Raw genomic sequence first — 13,238 nt, 5'->3', positions numbered from 1 at the left:
ATCCATTAATGACTTAATTCATAGTTCGATTTTTTTTGTGTGAAATCGATTTTAACCTTGTATATACTATGTAAATTTTCAACTAATAGGATTCAAATGAACTTCTTTGCGCACCATAGCTCGACTAATTGAACCCAAGAAGATCTTCTGATTTTTCTCTCTTCCATCCTATTGCATACTAGAAAAGGTCGGTTGAGGAATAATATATTTTAATAAAATAAGGAAGTTGGCCAACATCCAACGTCCAACTTGGGCATGATATGACATGTTGCGTTGCCGTTCATTTCGCCGCTGCCATGTAGGTGTCGATCTTTCCCATTAATTTTTCTATTCACCCCTAACCAATATTCATAGGTATGTATTATAACCGAACTCTAAATAAATAAAGGATCAAATAAACATATGCAAGTGTTTTACTATCATATGGGACTGTCATCATGTGATGGAAATAATGAACATTTCAAGACATTTTTTGAACAATTCAAGAAGATTCACACACATATATGTATTCAATATTCAAGATGTATACAAATAATGATAAACCACTTCACGTCCATCACATGGACCGAGTGCTTCCTCTATACACTAAAAATACAAAAAACAAAAAGAATTTTGATACAAAAAGAAAAACAAAAGGATTTTGGGAAACTCAACATCTAAAATATTGATGAGTTAAAAAAAATTAATCCGGACAAAGGAATGTTCACACTGAACTATCGTTCTCTGTCATTAAACGATAGTCGAAAACCCCACTTGGAGAATAACTTCTTCTTTGTATTTGTACTCGTATTCTGGTTAGTCTGATTACTATGAGCATCGGTACTGATAGCAGAGGAGTTAACAAAATTTTTGATACGTTGAATTGCAAGATTCAACGTATCTTCTGACATGTTAGCGAAACATGCACGAAACCACCCTGGTTCTGTACAATGGCATGACGATCCAGGCGAAATATTGAGTCCAACTTCATAAACTATTTTTTTCCATAGCTCAATTTCTGCCTCAAAAGTATTGGAACTTAGTAAATGTCTCATATCTACCCAACAAAATAAACCAGCATTGCTCTCAAGGCAACTAATTCCTGCACTTTGAAGACCTCGTACCATCATTGCATGGCGTTTCTTGAGTCTCTTTTGATTTTCAGATATGTATTTGTTCGTGAATTTCTTGTCAGATAACATGGCTGATAAAAGGTACTGAGTTTGTGAGGAAATTAACCCGAAACTGGACATTTTAGTAGCTGCAGATACAACAACGTCATCGTTGGAGTAAATTGCACCAACACGAAAACCGGGAAGGCCAAGATCTTTGGAAAGACTATAGACAATGTGAACTCGATCCCAAACTTCAGTGTACATGTAGTTCTTTTCGATTAATACTTCCATAACACTAACGAAATTCGGCGAGTAAAAAACTGTTCCTGAATAGATTTCGTCACTAATGAGATGGATACCTTTTGTATCGACGAAGCTGAGAAGTAATTCGAGTTCATTTCGTGTTAATGTTGTGCCCAATGGGTTCGAGGGGTTCGTTACTAGTACTCCTTTTACTCTAAGGTTACGACTTTTGGCTTCTTTGTATGCTTCTTCTAGAGCTGATTCTGTAATTCTGAAGCCATTTGAACTTGTACATTGTATTGGCACTATCTCAGCCCCAGTTCTCCATTTGAGATCTCTATCAAATCTGCTTATAACAATGCAAAAATTATAAGTAACGAATCAATTTGTGGTTTAAAGATAAGTGCATTACAACTAATTATTTGTTACGACAAGTTAAAATATACTGATGGTGTAAAATAAATACTTACCCAGGATAGTATGGGGTGGGAAGGAGAAAAGCATCGCCGCGGTCGGCGAGGCAAAACATGAGCGTCTCATTTGCGGAAGTTGCGCCGGCGGTGAGGACAAGCTTGTTTGAATCAAAGGTGACTTTGTTCCCTCTAATTTCAGCCATGAATTGAACCAATGCCTGCATTAAAAGTGACCTTAAAATGTGAGATTATTATCCTTATAATTACATAGCCACTCTAATTAAGTGAGAATATTCTTAATATAAGTAATGTGATGAATTTTTGTACTATCGACGTATTTTAATACTCCTATGTAGTATTGGATAATCTATCTAGTATTACTTTTTCTTTTTTTGTTTTAAACTAGGGAATATGTACTCTTCGGGGTAAACTCCGCTCTAGTGTAATACTGTTACTAACGCTTTTTATGGACAATTAATTGTATTCTTTTGTATTATTAGTATATATAAGTTAAATAAACTCATATATATGAAGACGATACTTACATTTTTGAAAGCGGGAAGGCCGTGGTAATCTTGAAATAGAGCAAGTTCTCTAAATATGGACTCTCCATTTCTCTTAAACCCAGCTGCGTCTGGGTTTTGACCAAGCCAAGACTCTAATAAATCAAAAGAAAGCTGCAAAACAGAAAATAAATAACGGTAAATACAGGGTCAATATCGGGAAAAAAAAGTCTAATCGTAATTAAATCCGACAATAAGAAATGGGAAGCTGCAAATACAAATTAAATAGCAGAATATATAGGAAATATGGTTAGTGTTATCTAATTACCTGATTCTCTGCAAGTCCCATTTGTATTATTCCTTTTGGATTCTGATTTTCATCGTATGGATTCTTCTCGTACTCTTGCCATCCTAGGAAATATGAAGAGTCTTGTCCATGCGAATTACACGTGGCTTTTTCTGATAAAAGCTTCATCTTTTCTGTTGTTTGGAAAATTGATGACTTTCTCTAATTTAAGGTGGTAATATGAACTTGGAAAATTGTTTTTTGAGAGAAAGAAGAAAGAAGAAGGATTTAGAAAGATTGTAAGTGAAATGAAATGAGATAGATAGTTTGTTGCTATTTGCTGGCATATACTCGTCTATATATAGGAAATTGTAGCAATCATGAAAGACAAGTCAGCATATGACTTTGAAGTTCTTTTCTCTTTCTTTTTTTGTTGTTTTTTTGTTTTTCAAACAAGAAAATAATTAACTCACTGGTGTTGCCGAGATGTGTTGCTAATTTTACGCGTTTTTGCACCCATTAAATTGGATTGTTTCACTTATATTTAGCAGTTTGGAGACAATTATAGTTTTAATTGTACCGTGTTATCTAAGCGTATGAAAACAAAGTGGCAAGTGGCACTCACTTTGGCTCTTGGGAGTTGGGACTATTACTAACGTCACCATCTATAATTTTTAGAAGATAACATGTACTTTTTGCTACAAAGAAAAATAATCTTTTATGATTGTAATTATCTTATAAAGTTTTTTTGTTTTATTTATGATCTCATTAGAATGATTATATAATTAAAGAATATTTATAAGGTGAACTTTGGAGCAACAGTAAAGTTCTTATTATGTGACCTATAAGTTATGAGTTTGAACAGCGGAAGCAACCACTAATGCTTGCATTAGAGTATAGAGTAGGCTGGGCAGCCCTTCCCTAAAGCAGATAAAGCAACTGTTTTAGGCACCACATTTGTAGGGGCTCCATTTTTTTGTTATACCTAGGCTATATATAATTTAAAAAAAAAGATATGTGAAGTAAAAAAGTTTGATTTCTTTCTTTAACAAATATAAAGAAGAAGGATTTTGCAACTGCTATGATTTCTGCTAAGAAAATCGCATTTAAAATAAATATCGAACCTGAATTTCATAAACGTGTGAATATATAGGAAAAAATAATTTGATGAGAATGTTGATAATGAAATCTCAAAATCTCTCGAAAAGTCATTTAGAATTGATTATTTTTTATACCTAGTAGACAAGACTATTTGTTTTACTTCAAAATAGATTTAAACGATTCGAAGCATATGAAAATATTTTTGATTTTCTATTTAGTGGTATAAAGCTGAGATCACTACATGATAAATTTTAAAAAAAATATTGCATTAATCTTGAATGTTCCTTACTTTATAGTAATAGATTTATTTTCTGAATTAAAAGTATTAAGGAAAAAAGGACAATTAGAAGATAAAAATTTAATTAATATACTCAATCAAACAAAAAGATTTGATTCTTACCTATATTTTATTTATTTTTTTGGAAAATTCCTAAAAAAATTGCAGCCGCTACCCTTTGGATGCGCACTGGGTAAACTGCTCACTGTGCAATAGCTCGCAAACTACACAAAAAAATATATACTGCACTAGGCAAGCCCGATGAGACGAGCTCTGACTGATGTGGCTGCTGGTGAGGGGAATGGATCCCAGGTTTCCCATATAGAAAACCACTCACCCAACCCTTACGGGCTCCAAATGCCTGTAGTGCTTATAGAATAATGTTAATAACTCATGTCATCGTTGCTTAAGTGAATGTTTTTTTTTTCAAAATTAAAACTGATAAATCTTACCTAAGATCAACAATGTTTCAAAAGAGGTTAAATGGATTAGATATATTGTCAATTGAGAAAAACTTATTAGGAGAAATTGCTAATAAGAAAATTACTAATAACTTTGCATATAAAAAAAGCTAGAACAATAGACTTCATTAAAAAAAAGTTAAGGCCCCTTATAAAGTTTGACTTTATGTCACAAAATTCGTCAGGCCGTTCTTGTCCGAACTTTGCATGAATGTAAGATGTTTTTGTGTACTGGACTGCCTTTTTGAGCGAAACAATCGATTTTTCCTGCAAATGATATTATTTATTCTCTATATTGTAGAAATGTTGTTTTTTTAATGTTTAAGGAAAATAATAGTAGTAGTATATGTCACTGTGAGTTGTGAGTTTGTTGGCTGTTGCTTACCTGAATTTCACATCGACAGGCAGATCCTCATGACAACAATGGAAGAAAGTAAAAACAAGCCCATCCATAACTGGTCCATTTGCTCCCTTCCCATTGGCCCGCCAGTTACTGTGTGTCGGCCACTCAATTTCTCTCTCAGGTTGGCCAATAAAGCCCAAATCTCATTTTCTGAATTCTCTATTGTTCTTCGACATGGTGCTTAGGGGTTGTTTGGTTGCAACTTGCTAGGATGAGATGAATAAGATAGCTCATGAGTTAGAGATATCTTATGGGATTAGCTATCTCACTTTTATATGGGATAACTAATTTTATCATTTAAGTATAAGAAAGTTTTCGATGCTAATTATACCCATAACTAAACTAGGGATAAAATAATCTCAAATTTTATCCCGCAATTGTTATCCCTGATCCCAACAATCAAACGGCTCCTTAGTGTCTCATATTAATTAACAAAAGAAATGAGTTATTGTCTCTTTAAGTAATTTTGGATAATTGTCGTTAAGTTGGATCCGAGGTTAATTTCATTACACATGATACTAGAGCCAAATTTATTCTAATTCTCAGTTTATCTAATATTAGGCCCTCACGTTATCTATTCATTATATTCTAAATGCATGTCAGTTGTACGTGCTATATATGTCTCACATTTGTTGACAAAATGAGCTATTATTTCCTTATATATAATTTTAGATAATATTCACCTCATAAATTAATTTCTAAAATTGAGTTAAGCCGAAAACACATTTTCGTAGAACATAATAACATTTTCATAGTCTTTGTTTATGAACCTAAGAATATTCCTATAAGAATTTAGGTGTTGAACTGTTGAAGTCAATGTCGGCCCTCAAAGAGTTGGTACTGTGCAATGCGCGGTCGAGTAAGAGAAACAAAATTCTTACACGAGACACATAGCAGTTTTGAATTCCTACATAACTTCAATTTGGACTGCGCTTTGAACACATCTAGCGCATTTACATTGTCACTGCTTAATGCGTTTCAACCCTAATTCATATTCAATAATCACGTTTCTGTCGACTGCTTTATACTTCAGTTTATTTATTGAACTTTTGCTTGATGGGTCCTAAAATTAGATTGGACAATTAAATTAGTGGGCCGGTAGGGTCGAGGCTAATTCAAGATTTGAATTTAATGGCTTCGACTTTTAAGATTTTTAGCAATAAACTCATTCAACTTTTTCAACAACAACATACCCAGTATTATCCCATACCGTGGGGTTTGAGGATGGTAGTGTATACGCAGACATTGTCACTACCCTGTGAGGATAGAGATAGTGTTTCCAATAAATATACTATTTAATATACTTTTAGCATATATTCACCCATATATATCTATGCTCTTTGTCGAAAAAGTTCAAATAAATACATAGGGTAGGGTTCATTAATGTTAAAGAAGGTTAAGAAAAGGTTACCAAATCAGGAAAGTGAATAAACACAAGAAGTTATTGTCCTCCTATTGCATTTGCCAAACCAATCAACTCAGCCGGTAGTATTAGCCAACTGTTTTGGTTAAGAATGTCCTAGTCACAATTTGGTGTTTGATTACAAAAAGTAAAGATCAAAGGACTGATGATCTCTATTTATTACGTTTTAAAATATTACTAATTAATATGGTTAGTTGAAAATTTATTCTTACTAAGGATAGCAGGGTAGGTGCGCTCCTAGATTTGGAGAACTTTACTTCTGTTTCTCGTCTTATAAATGACAAGTTTGAAAATATATAGAAATAAGGGACGGCTCATGATCCATGGCGTAGCTATGTCTGACTCTATTCTTTATGTTTCTCAATGCTAACTTGTAACTAGTGTTTACGCTCCACCAATAAAATTAATATTATATATATATATATATATATATATATATATATATATATATATATAATGGTCCCACACATGGTCTTATGACTATGCGGTAATGCAGAGACTGTGTTTTTGGTAAACAGTCACCCATGCATGGCCACTGCGATCCTTTTTGTGAGGAGGCATCCCTTCTTCCTAAATTACGGGACTATTTTGCCAAGTTACTTAGAAAAAATTGTCTCGTGCCCTGTATTTGTATTTTCTACCTACACACCTGTTTCAATTTTGGGTATATGTAGCTTCTTGTATGTTCAAACTCGTTTGAGCTTTTCCTCGGAGAATGATATGAATTACTTTAGTATCATAGCGCCCGGTATTCGAATATTGGCTCGAAATATTTTATCTACCCCTTGTTATCTTGAAAAAGCAGGGATACCTTATCTAAAAATTTAGTTTTAAAGAAATTATACTTTAATTATTTAAATTTATTACGTATTCAACAGGCCTCCTCACATGTGAATTTTATTTTATTTATTTATTTCATGGGCAAATATGTAGAAATATATTTATCTGAAAGATTAAACTGTTACAGAGAGCATACTTTTAATTACTTATTTAATACTGCTCAACGTTGAGGCAAACATGGTCGCACAAATTGTGGGTCTCGATTGATTGATTTAACCTTTGTTTTTTGATTAAGGACAAAAACATGAAACACAACACTTGTAACGACCTGACCGGTCGTTTTGCGAATTAGCGTCCCGTTCGGTGGCTTAAGGTATCGAGCAACTTAGTATTATGTGTTGTGACTTGCGTGTGTAGTCGAGTTCGATTTTCAGATGATTCAGGGTCAATTTGGAAGAAGGATTCTTATTTCAGAAGCTTAAGCAGTAGAGTTGACCGGAGTTTTGACTTTTGTGTAGATGACTCCAAAATAGCGTTTCTATGATTCCAATAGTTCCGTGGGGTGATTTTGGTCTTAGGAGCATGTCCGGATGTTGATTTGGAGGTCTGTAGGTCATTTAAGCGTTAATTGACGAAATTAGGAAAGTTGAAGTTTAGGAAGGTTATGAGGTTTGACCGAGAATTGACTTAGTTGATATCGGGCTTGGATTGTGATTCCGAGAGTTGGAGTAGCTCCGTTATGTCAATTGGAACTTGCATGCAAAATTTGACGTCATTCCTGGTTGATTTGATATGTTTCGACACGAGTTTTGGAAGTTGGAAGATTTTAAAGTTCATAAGTTCGATTCGAGGTGCAATTCGTAATTTTGATATTGTTTGATGTGATTTGAGGCCTCGAGTAGGTCCGCGTTATGTTATAGAACTTGTTGGTATTCTTGAACGGGGTCCCGGGGGCCCCGGGTGTGTTTCGGACGAGTTTCAGATCATTTTCATGTTTTGGGACAAGTCTAGTTCTGGTGCTTCGCACTTGTGACATTTTAGAGCGCAGGTGCGGCTCTGCTTCTACATGAGCCTAGTCGCTTCTGTGATCATAGTGGCATGGGAGGGATCTCGCTTTTGCGGAGATTGGCATGCAGGTGAAATGACCGCTTTTGCGGCCCAGCGATCGCATATGCGAAGTTGTTCGCTCCTACGGTTCTTTTGGCGCTTCTGCGATGTCGCTGGTGCGGCTGTATTTTCGCAGATGCGGATCTTGGCCTGGAAATGCGAGGCCGCAGGTGCGGCTTTTCCATTCGCAAATGCGAATGGCGCTGAGCAGAACACATATATGTCGAGGGTTTGATATTTTTAATATATTTTGAGTTATAGACCTCGGTTTTGGGAGATCTTTTGTGGGTGTTTCAAGCAACTCATTGGGGGAAGTGTTCTCTACCCGAATCTTGTTATATCTCATGAATCCATTGCTATTTTCATCATTTAATTAGTGAATTAAGTTGGAATTTGGAAAAAGTTTGTAAAATCTTTCAAAAATGTAAAATGAAGATTTGGAGGTTGAATTGTTGTCGGAATTTATTAATTTTGGTATGGTTTAACTCGTATCAGAATGGGTGTTCGGATTTTGTAAATTTTATTGAATTCCGAGGTGCGGGCCCGGGCTTTGACTTTTGGGTTGACTTTTTAGTTTTAATTAAATTTCGAAACCTTATTATCCGGAATTATTTGTTATGAGTTTTATTTATGAATTGAAGTTATTTTGGTTAGATTTGAGCCGTCCGGAAGTTGTTTCATGCGAGAAGGTCATTTTAGAGTAATAGTCTAGCTTCTTTGAGGTAAGTATCTTGCCTAACTTTGTGTGGGAGAACTACCTCTTAGGATTTGAGTCATTTGTACTAATTGTGTCATGTGAAGGCCGTGTACGCGAGGTGACGAGTACGTGTTCGGATTTATTTGTGAAAATTTGATCGTTTAGGGCTCTTAGGTTCTTATGTCCATTAAATATGAAGTTGTTTTGTCATGTTAAATCCCCATTACTAAATTCACCCCTACATGTCTTAATTGAAATTAATTGCTTCATGTTCTACCCTTATTGCCGATTAAAATCTTATGTGCCTTAACTGAAGTTGTTGCCCCTTTTTATTGTCATGCTATCCTTTCCGTAATTGCTTAACCTTTATTGAAATCATTATTATCTCTTCTGTAATTGCTTATCCTTAATTGAAGTTTGTTATCCCTTTCATTGTTGACGTATTCTTATTTAGGGTCATTGATTCATGCTATCTCTCTTGTTGTCGAATTGCACTTTCATGGAATCATTGTCACATATTACCTCTTCCTTGTTGAATTATTCTTGTTGAGACTATTATTTCCCTGTTGTGTCTTTCTCTGTGAGTTCGCTCTTCCGTTTCTTTGTGTCATGAAGTTCTTGTATTGATTTACTTGCCGTATTCTTATGTTATTGTTGTTGTTGCTGTTGCATTCAGTGTTGTTGAGCCGAGGGCTATACGTGGTTGTGATATTGAAATTATTTTGAGAAAATATTGTGGCATGTGGACACATATTATGAAAGTCATTTATTTGAGTTGTTATGTTTTTGGCATACATGTTTTGTTGAGAAAATTATTATGTGTTTGCACGAGGTTTCTGCCATGCGGTTGTTATTGCGTTGCACGAGGTTTCTGCCATGCGGTTGTTATTGCGTTGCACGAGGTTTCTGTCGTGCGGTTGTTATTGTGTTGCACGAGGTTTCTGTCGTGCGGTTGTTATTGTGTTGCACGAGGTTTATGCCGTGCGGTTGTTATTATGTTACACGAGGTTTCTGTCGTGCTATTGTTATTATTGATACGCATGCGGTGGTATAAGGTCTAAGTGTTGAAATGCATGCGGTGAGATAAGGTGGGCTTGAAACGCGTTGCTAGTAGGGGAACTACTAGAGGCCATATGGTGTGATAAGTTGGGCTAAAACGCAGGATGCTATTTCGGGAAAAATAATTTTCAAAACTAAATATAAAGTCTCCCGCGGTGATATGAGGAAAGTTGTGATTCATTTTACAATTTGAGACTAAGAGGCAGTACGTTGGGAGGGCTCTTATTGTCATTTACCCTTTTCTGTGCACTTGTATTTGATTGTTATTTTCCTTAGCATACTACTAATTATTTTCCTCCGTGATGCACTTTTTGCCCAGTTCTATGTAGCAAATCTTGTTGTGCTGGTAGTTGCTTCAAACTTCATTGCTGCTTTTATTATACTGTACATTTCGTGGTGATTGTTTATTATATGCTATTCATTGTCTATGCTCCTATTTATTGACTGGAATGGTAGTAGAACACTTGCACAAGCATACACATAGTTAAATCACCCATATCGGCTTCAAAAGGTGAATCCTGACTTCATTAACCATTATATGTATTCTTGTCTTCTTGCCTTCTGTGTGAGGATTGTTCTATTGGCATGTCAGTCATCCGTGCAGTTATGAGTTGTAATGTGGGCACAAGATGCCAAGTGATTAGAGTTCATGAATTGGAACCCGTGAGCTGTGATTATGAGATTCGATACCTCGTGGAAATGCCTGAACAGATCTGGTGTGAATGCGGTTGTTCTTATTGAGTTGTTGCTGGTTTTTCCCTTTATTTGTTTTTCCCGGGTTTAGACTGTGATCAGTTACTTTACAATATTATTACATGACTGCGTCCTGCTGAATATTGATTTTACTAGTGTATCATTGCAAGTATTATTTTGTATTCCTTATCCTGCTTAGCTTTATGTTAATATTGTTTTCTCTGTTAGTTCATCTACACACTTGTTAAGGTTGTTTAGTCCGGTAGGTGTCTTGACTGTCCCTCGTCACTACTCCATCGAGGTTAGTCTTGATACTTATTGGGTACCACTGTGGTGTACTTATACTACTCTTCTGCACATTTTTGTGCAGATCCAGATGCCACAATTGTTGTTTATTATTAGCTGGCTGGTCGAGCTGTGGAGACTCAACGTAAACCTGCCGTCGCATTCACAGGCCTCGGAGTCACCTTCTGATATTTTTATTATACTGTTTAACAGTTGCATTTAGGAATTTTCTAGCAAACCCAGTAGAGCTTATGACTTGTACTACCGGTTTTGAGAATTGTAAGTTATGTATAAAGATTTCTATTTCATATTTATCATTGATGGTTGAATTCTTCTATTAATTTAGTAAGTGTGAGGCTTACCTAGTCTTAGAGACTAGGTGCCGTCACGACATCCTACGGAGGAAAATTGGGGTCGTGACAACACTTAACAAGGTGCTAAATGTACGTCCTAAGATTACATATTTTAAGGGTCGTTTGGTAGGATATATTAGGGCATCTCCAACGCCAACTGTATTTGCTATAATGCAGGTGGTTTTTGCAGTAATTGGTTTCCAAAGCTGCTGCATTTTTGGCTGCAAAATGGGGGATGAATAGTGTCACTTCAAATTTGGAGTGACACTATTCATCTCCTCCATTACTATTTCTTATTACTTTATTATTATTTTTATTATTTAACTCTTTTAATTTATCTCTTCTTATATTTTTATTATTTAACTCTTTTAATTTATCTCTTTATATATATATAATTATATTTATGTAATATCTTTATAATATTAATTTTACATCTTAACTTTGGCGTATAATTTTGATAATTAATTTTCATGCATTTATTATTTTTATGTAAAATTATAAGTTAATTTTATTATAAATTATAATTGTACAAAACATATATAATTATCTCAAAAAATGAAATGGTGCAAATATAAAATATTAGATGTTGCTAAAATTGAAAGGTGCAAATATAAAATATTAAATGTTGCTAAAATTTAAAATTGAACATACATTAAAATTGAAAATACATTAAATTAAAATACATAAAAATTAAAACTACGGTAAATAACATAATAACTCAGTAGGGATGTATGTCGTTTTCAGATAATCCCCGCTTTAATGAGGGATAATTTCTTCGTAGATATCGGATGTTCCGGAATTTGTTCCTTCGAATTGTTGATGCAATTGAAGGTCATGATATGTACTTCGATCAACACATTGATGCGGTAGGTAGCTTTGGATTATATACGCTACAAAAAATCACTTTCGTGTTTAAAATGTTGGCATGCGATGCGCCAGTGAATACCACTGACGAATATGTAAAAATTGGAGCGTCGACTGCAATTGAAAGCATGAAGAGATTTTGTCGAGCTATTGCAGAGGTTTTTGGCGAGAAGTATTTGAGATCACCAACATCTAACGATGTTGCAAGGCTTTGCACATCGGTGAACATCGTGATTTTTCAGGAATATTAGGCAGTCTAGACTGCATGCATTGGAGATGGAAAAATTATCCAATAGTATGGACTAGACAATACGCAGGTCGTAGTGGATCCCCACCAATAATTTTTGAACATGTAATTGATTATGACATTTGGATATGGTATGCATATTTTGGTATGCCGGGCACCAATAATGACATTTATGTTTTAGAGTCATCACATTTGTTTTTCGATTTTGCTGCAGGTATTGCTCCTCCCATCCATTATATTATTCAAGAAAAAGAATATGATATGAGTTATTATTTAGCTGACAATATATATCTAAAATGGTCAACCCTTGTGCAAACTATTCGTGACCCATGTTCGCCACAAAAGAAATATTTCGTGATGAAACAAGAATCATGTCGAAAAGATGTTGAGCATGCATTCAGAGTTTTGCTAGCTCGTTTTGCAATTGTTGTAGGACCATCACGTATTTGGAGAAAGAAAGTGCTACATGATATAATAACTACATGTATTATACTGCACAACATGATAATCGAGGATGAGTGTGATTTTAATGCACCAATTCAAGATGATTGGGCATGTCCGCCTCCAACGGTAGAAATGATAGTAGATGCAAATCATCGATTTGAATAATTTTTAGCTCGATACAAAAGAATTAAGAAAAAATATGCTCATTTTGCACTTTGTAATGCATTAATAGATCATTTATAGGAGCATACTAAAGGTGAAAGCTGAATATTTATGTAGTATTTAATCTGAATTTTACCATAATATAATATATATTTAATTATCTTGTATCTCAGTGATTTTACTTTTATTTGAATTATCCGTTAATATATATAATCTATAACATTTGCTTACAAATTATATTATTTAAAAATTTATGGTATAAAATAATTTTATATTAAATGGTTATATAATAACTACATGTATTATACTGCACAACATGATAATCGAGGATGGGTGTGATTTT

The 13,238-nt window shown here is 34.5% G+C and overlaps 2 protein-coding genes across 2 annotated transcripts; one reads left to right on the top strand and one right to left on the bottom strand.

Moving 5' to 3' along the window:
• Window positions 1-480: 480 nt before the first annotated feature.
• Window positions 481-2,911, bottom strand: LOC104112748 (1-aminocyclopropane-1-carboxylate synthase 3-like). The gene is made up of 4 exons (XM_009622758.4): window positions 2,582-2,911; window positions 2,296-2,427; window positions 1,808-1,968; window positions 481-1,683 (listed from the first exon to the last, which is right to left on the bottom strand). The coding sequence occupies exons 1-4, from the start codon at window positions 2,726-2,728 to the stop codon at window positions 714-716; spliced, it is 1,410 nt and encodes a 469-aa protein (XP_009621053.1). The 5' UTR covers window positions 2,729-2,911; the 3' UTR covers window positions 481-713.
• Window positions 2,912-11,733: 8,822 nt separating this feature from the next.
• LOC138899143 (uncharacterized) lies at window positions 11,734-12,898 on the top strand. Its single transcript, XM_070185264.1, has 3 exons — window positions 11,734-11,780; window positions 11,960-12,263; window positions 12,473-12,898. Exons 1-3 carry the CDS (start codon window positions 11,734-11,736, stop codon window positions 12,896-12,898), a joined length of 777 nt encoding a protein of 258 aa, XP_070041365.1.
• Window positions 12,899-13,238: the final 340 nt, after the last annotated feature.

This window comes from Nicotiana tomentosiformis, chromosome 9 (assembly GCF_000390325.3).
Source record: "Nicotiana tomentosiformis chromosome 9, ASM39032v3, whole genome shotgun sequence".
Lineage (NCBI taxonomy): Eukaryota > Viridiplantae > Streptophyta > Magnoliopsida > Solanales > Solanaceae > Nicotiana > Nicotiana tomentosiformis.
This window is presented reverse-complemented; position numbering and strand designations above follow the sequence as displayed.

What these genes read in the sequence shown, in the direction of transcription:
- LOC104112748 (XM_009622758.4), bottom strand. Translation starts at nt 2,728, where the DNA reads ATGAAGCTTTTATCAGAAAAAGCCACGTGTAATTCGCATGGACAAGAC. An exon ending in TGGGACTTGCAGAGAATCAG is followed by an intron (nt 2,428 to 2,581) that starts GTAATTAGATAA and finishes TCTGTTTTGCAG; the next exon opens with CTTTCTTTTGATTTATTAGA. An exon ending in CCCACCCCATACTATCCTGG is followed by an intron (nt 1,684 to 1,807) that starts GTAAGTATTTAT and finishes TGTTATAAGCAG; the next exon opens with ATTTGATAGAGATCTCAAAT.
- LOC138899143 (XM_070185264.1), top strand. Translation starts at nt 11,734, where the DNA reads ATGAAATGGTGCAAATATAAAATATTAGATGTTGCTAAAATTGAAAG. An exon ending in GATGTTGCTAAAATTGAAAG is followed by an intron (nt 11,781 to 11,959) that starts GTGCAAATATAA and finishes ATTTCTTCGTAG; the next exon opens with ATATCGGATGTTCCGGAATT. An exon ending in TTGCAAGGCTTTGCACATCG is followed by an intron (nt 12,264 to 12,472) that starts GTGAACATCGTG and finishes TATGTTTTAGAG; the next exon opens with TCATCACATTTGTTTTTCGA.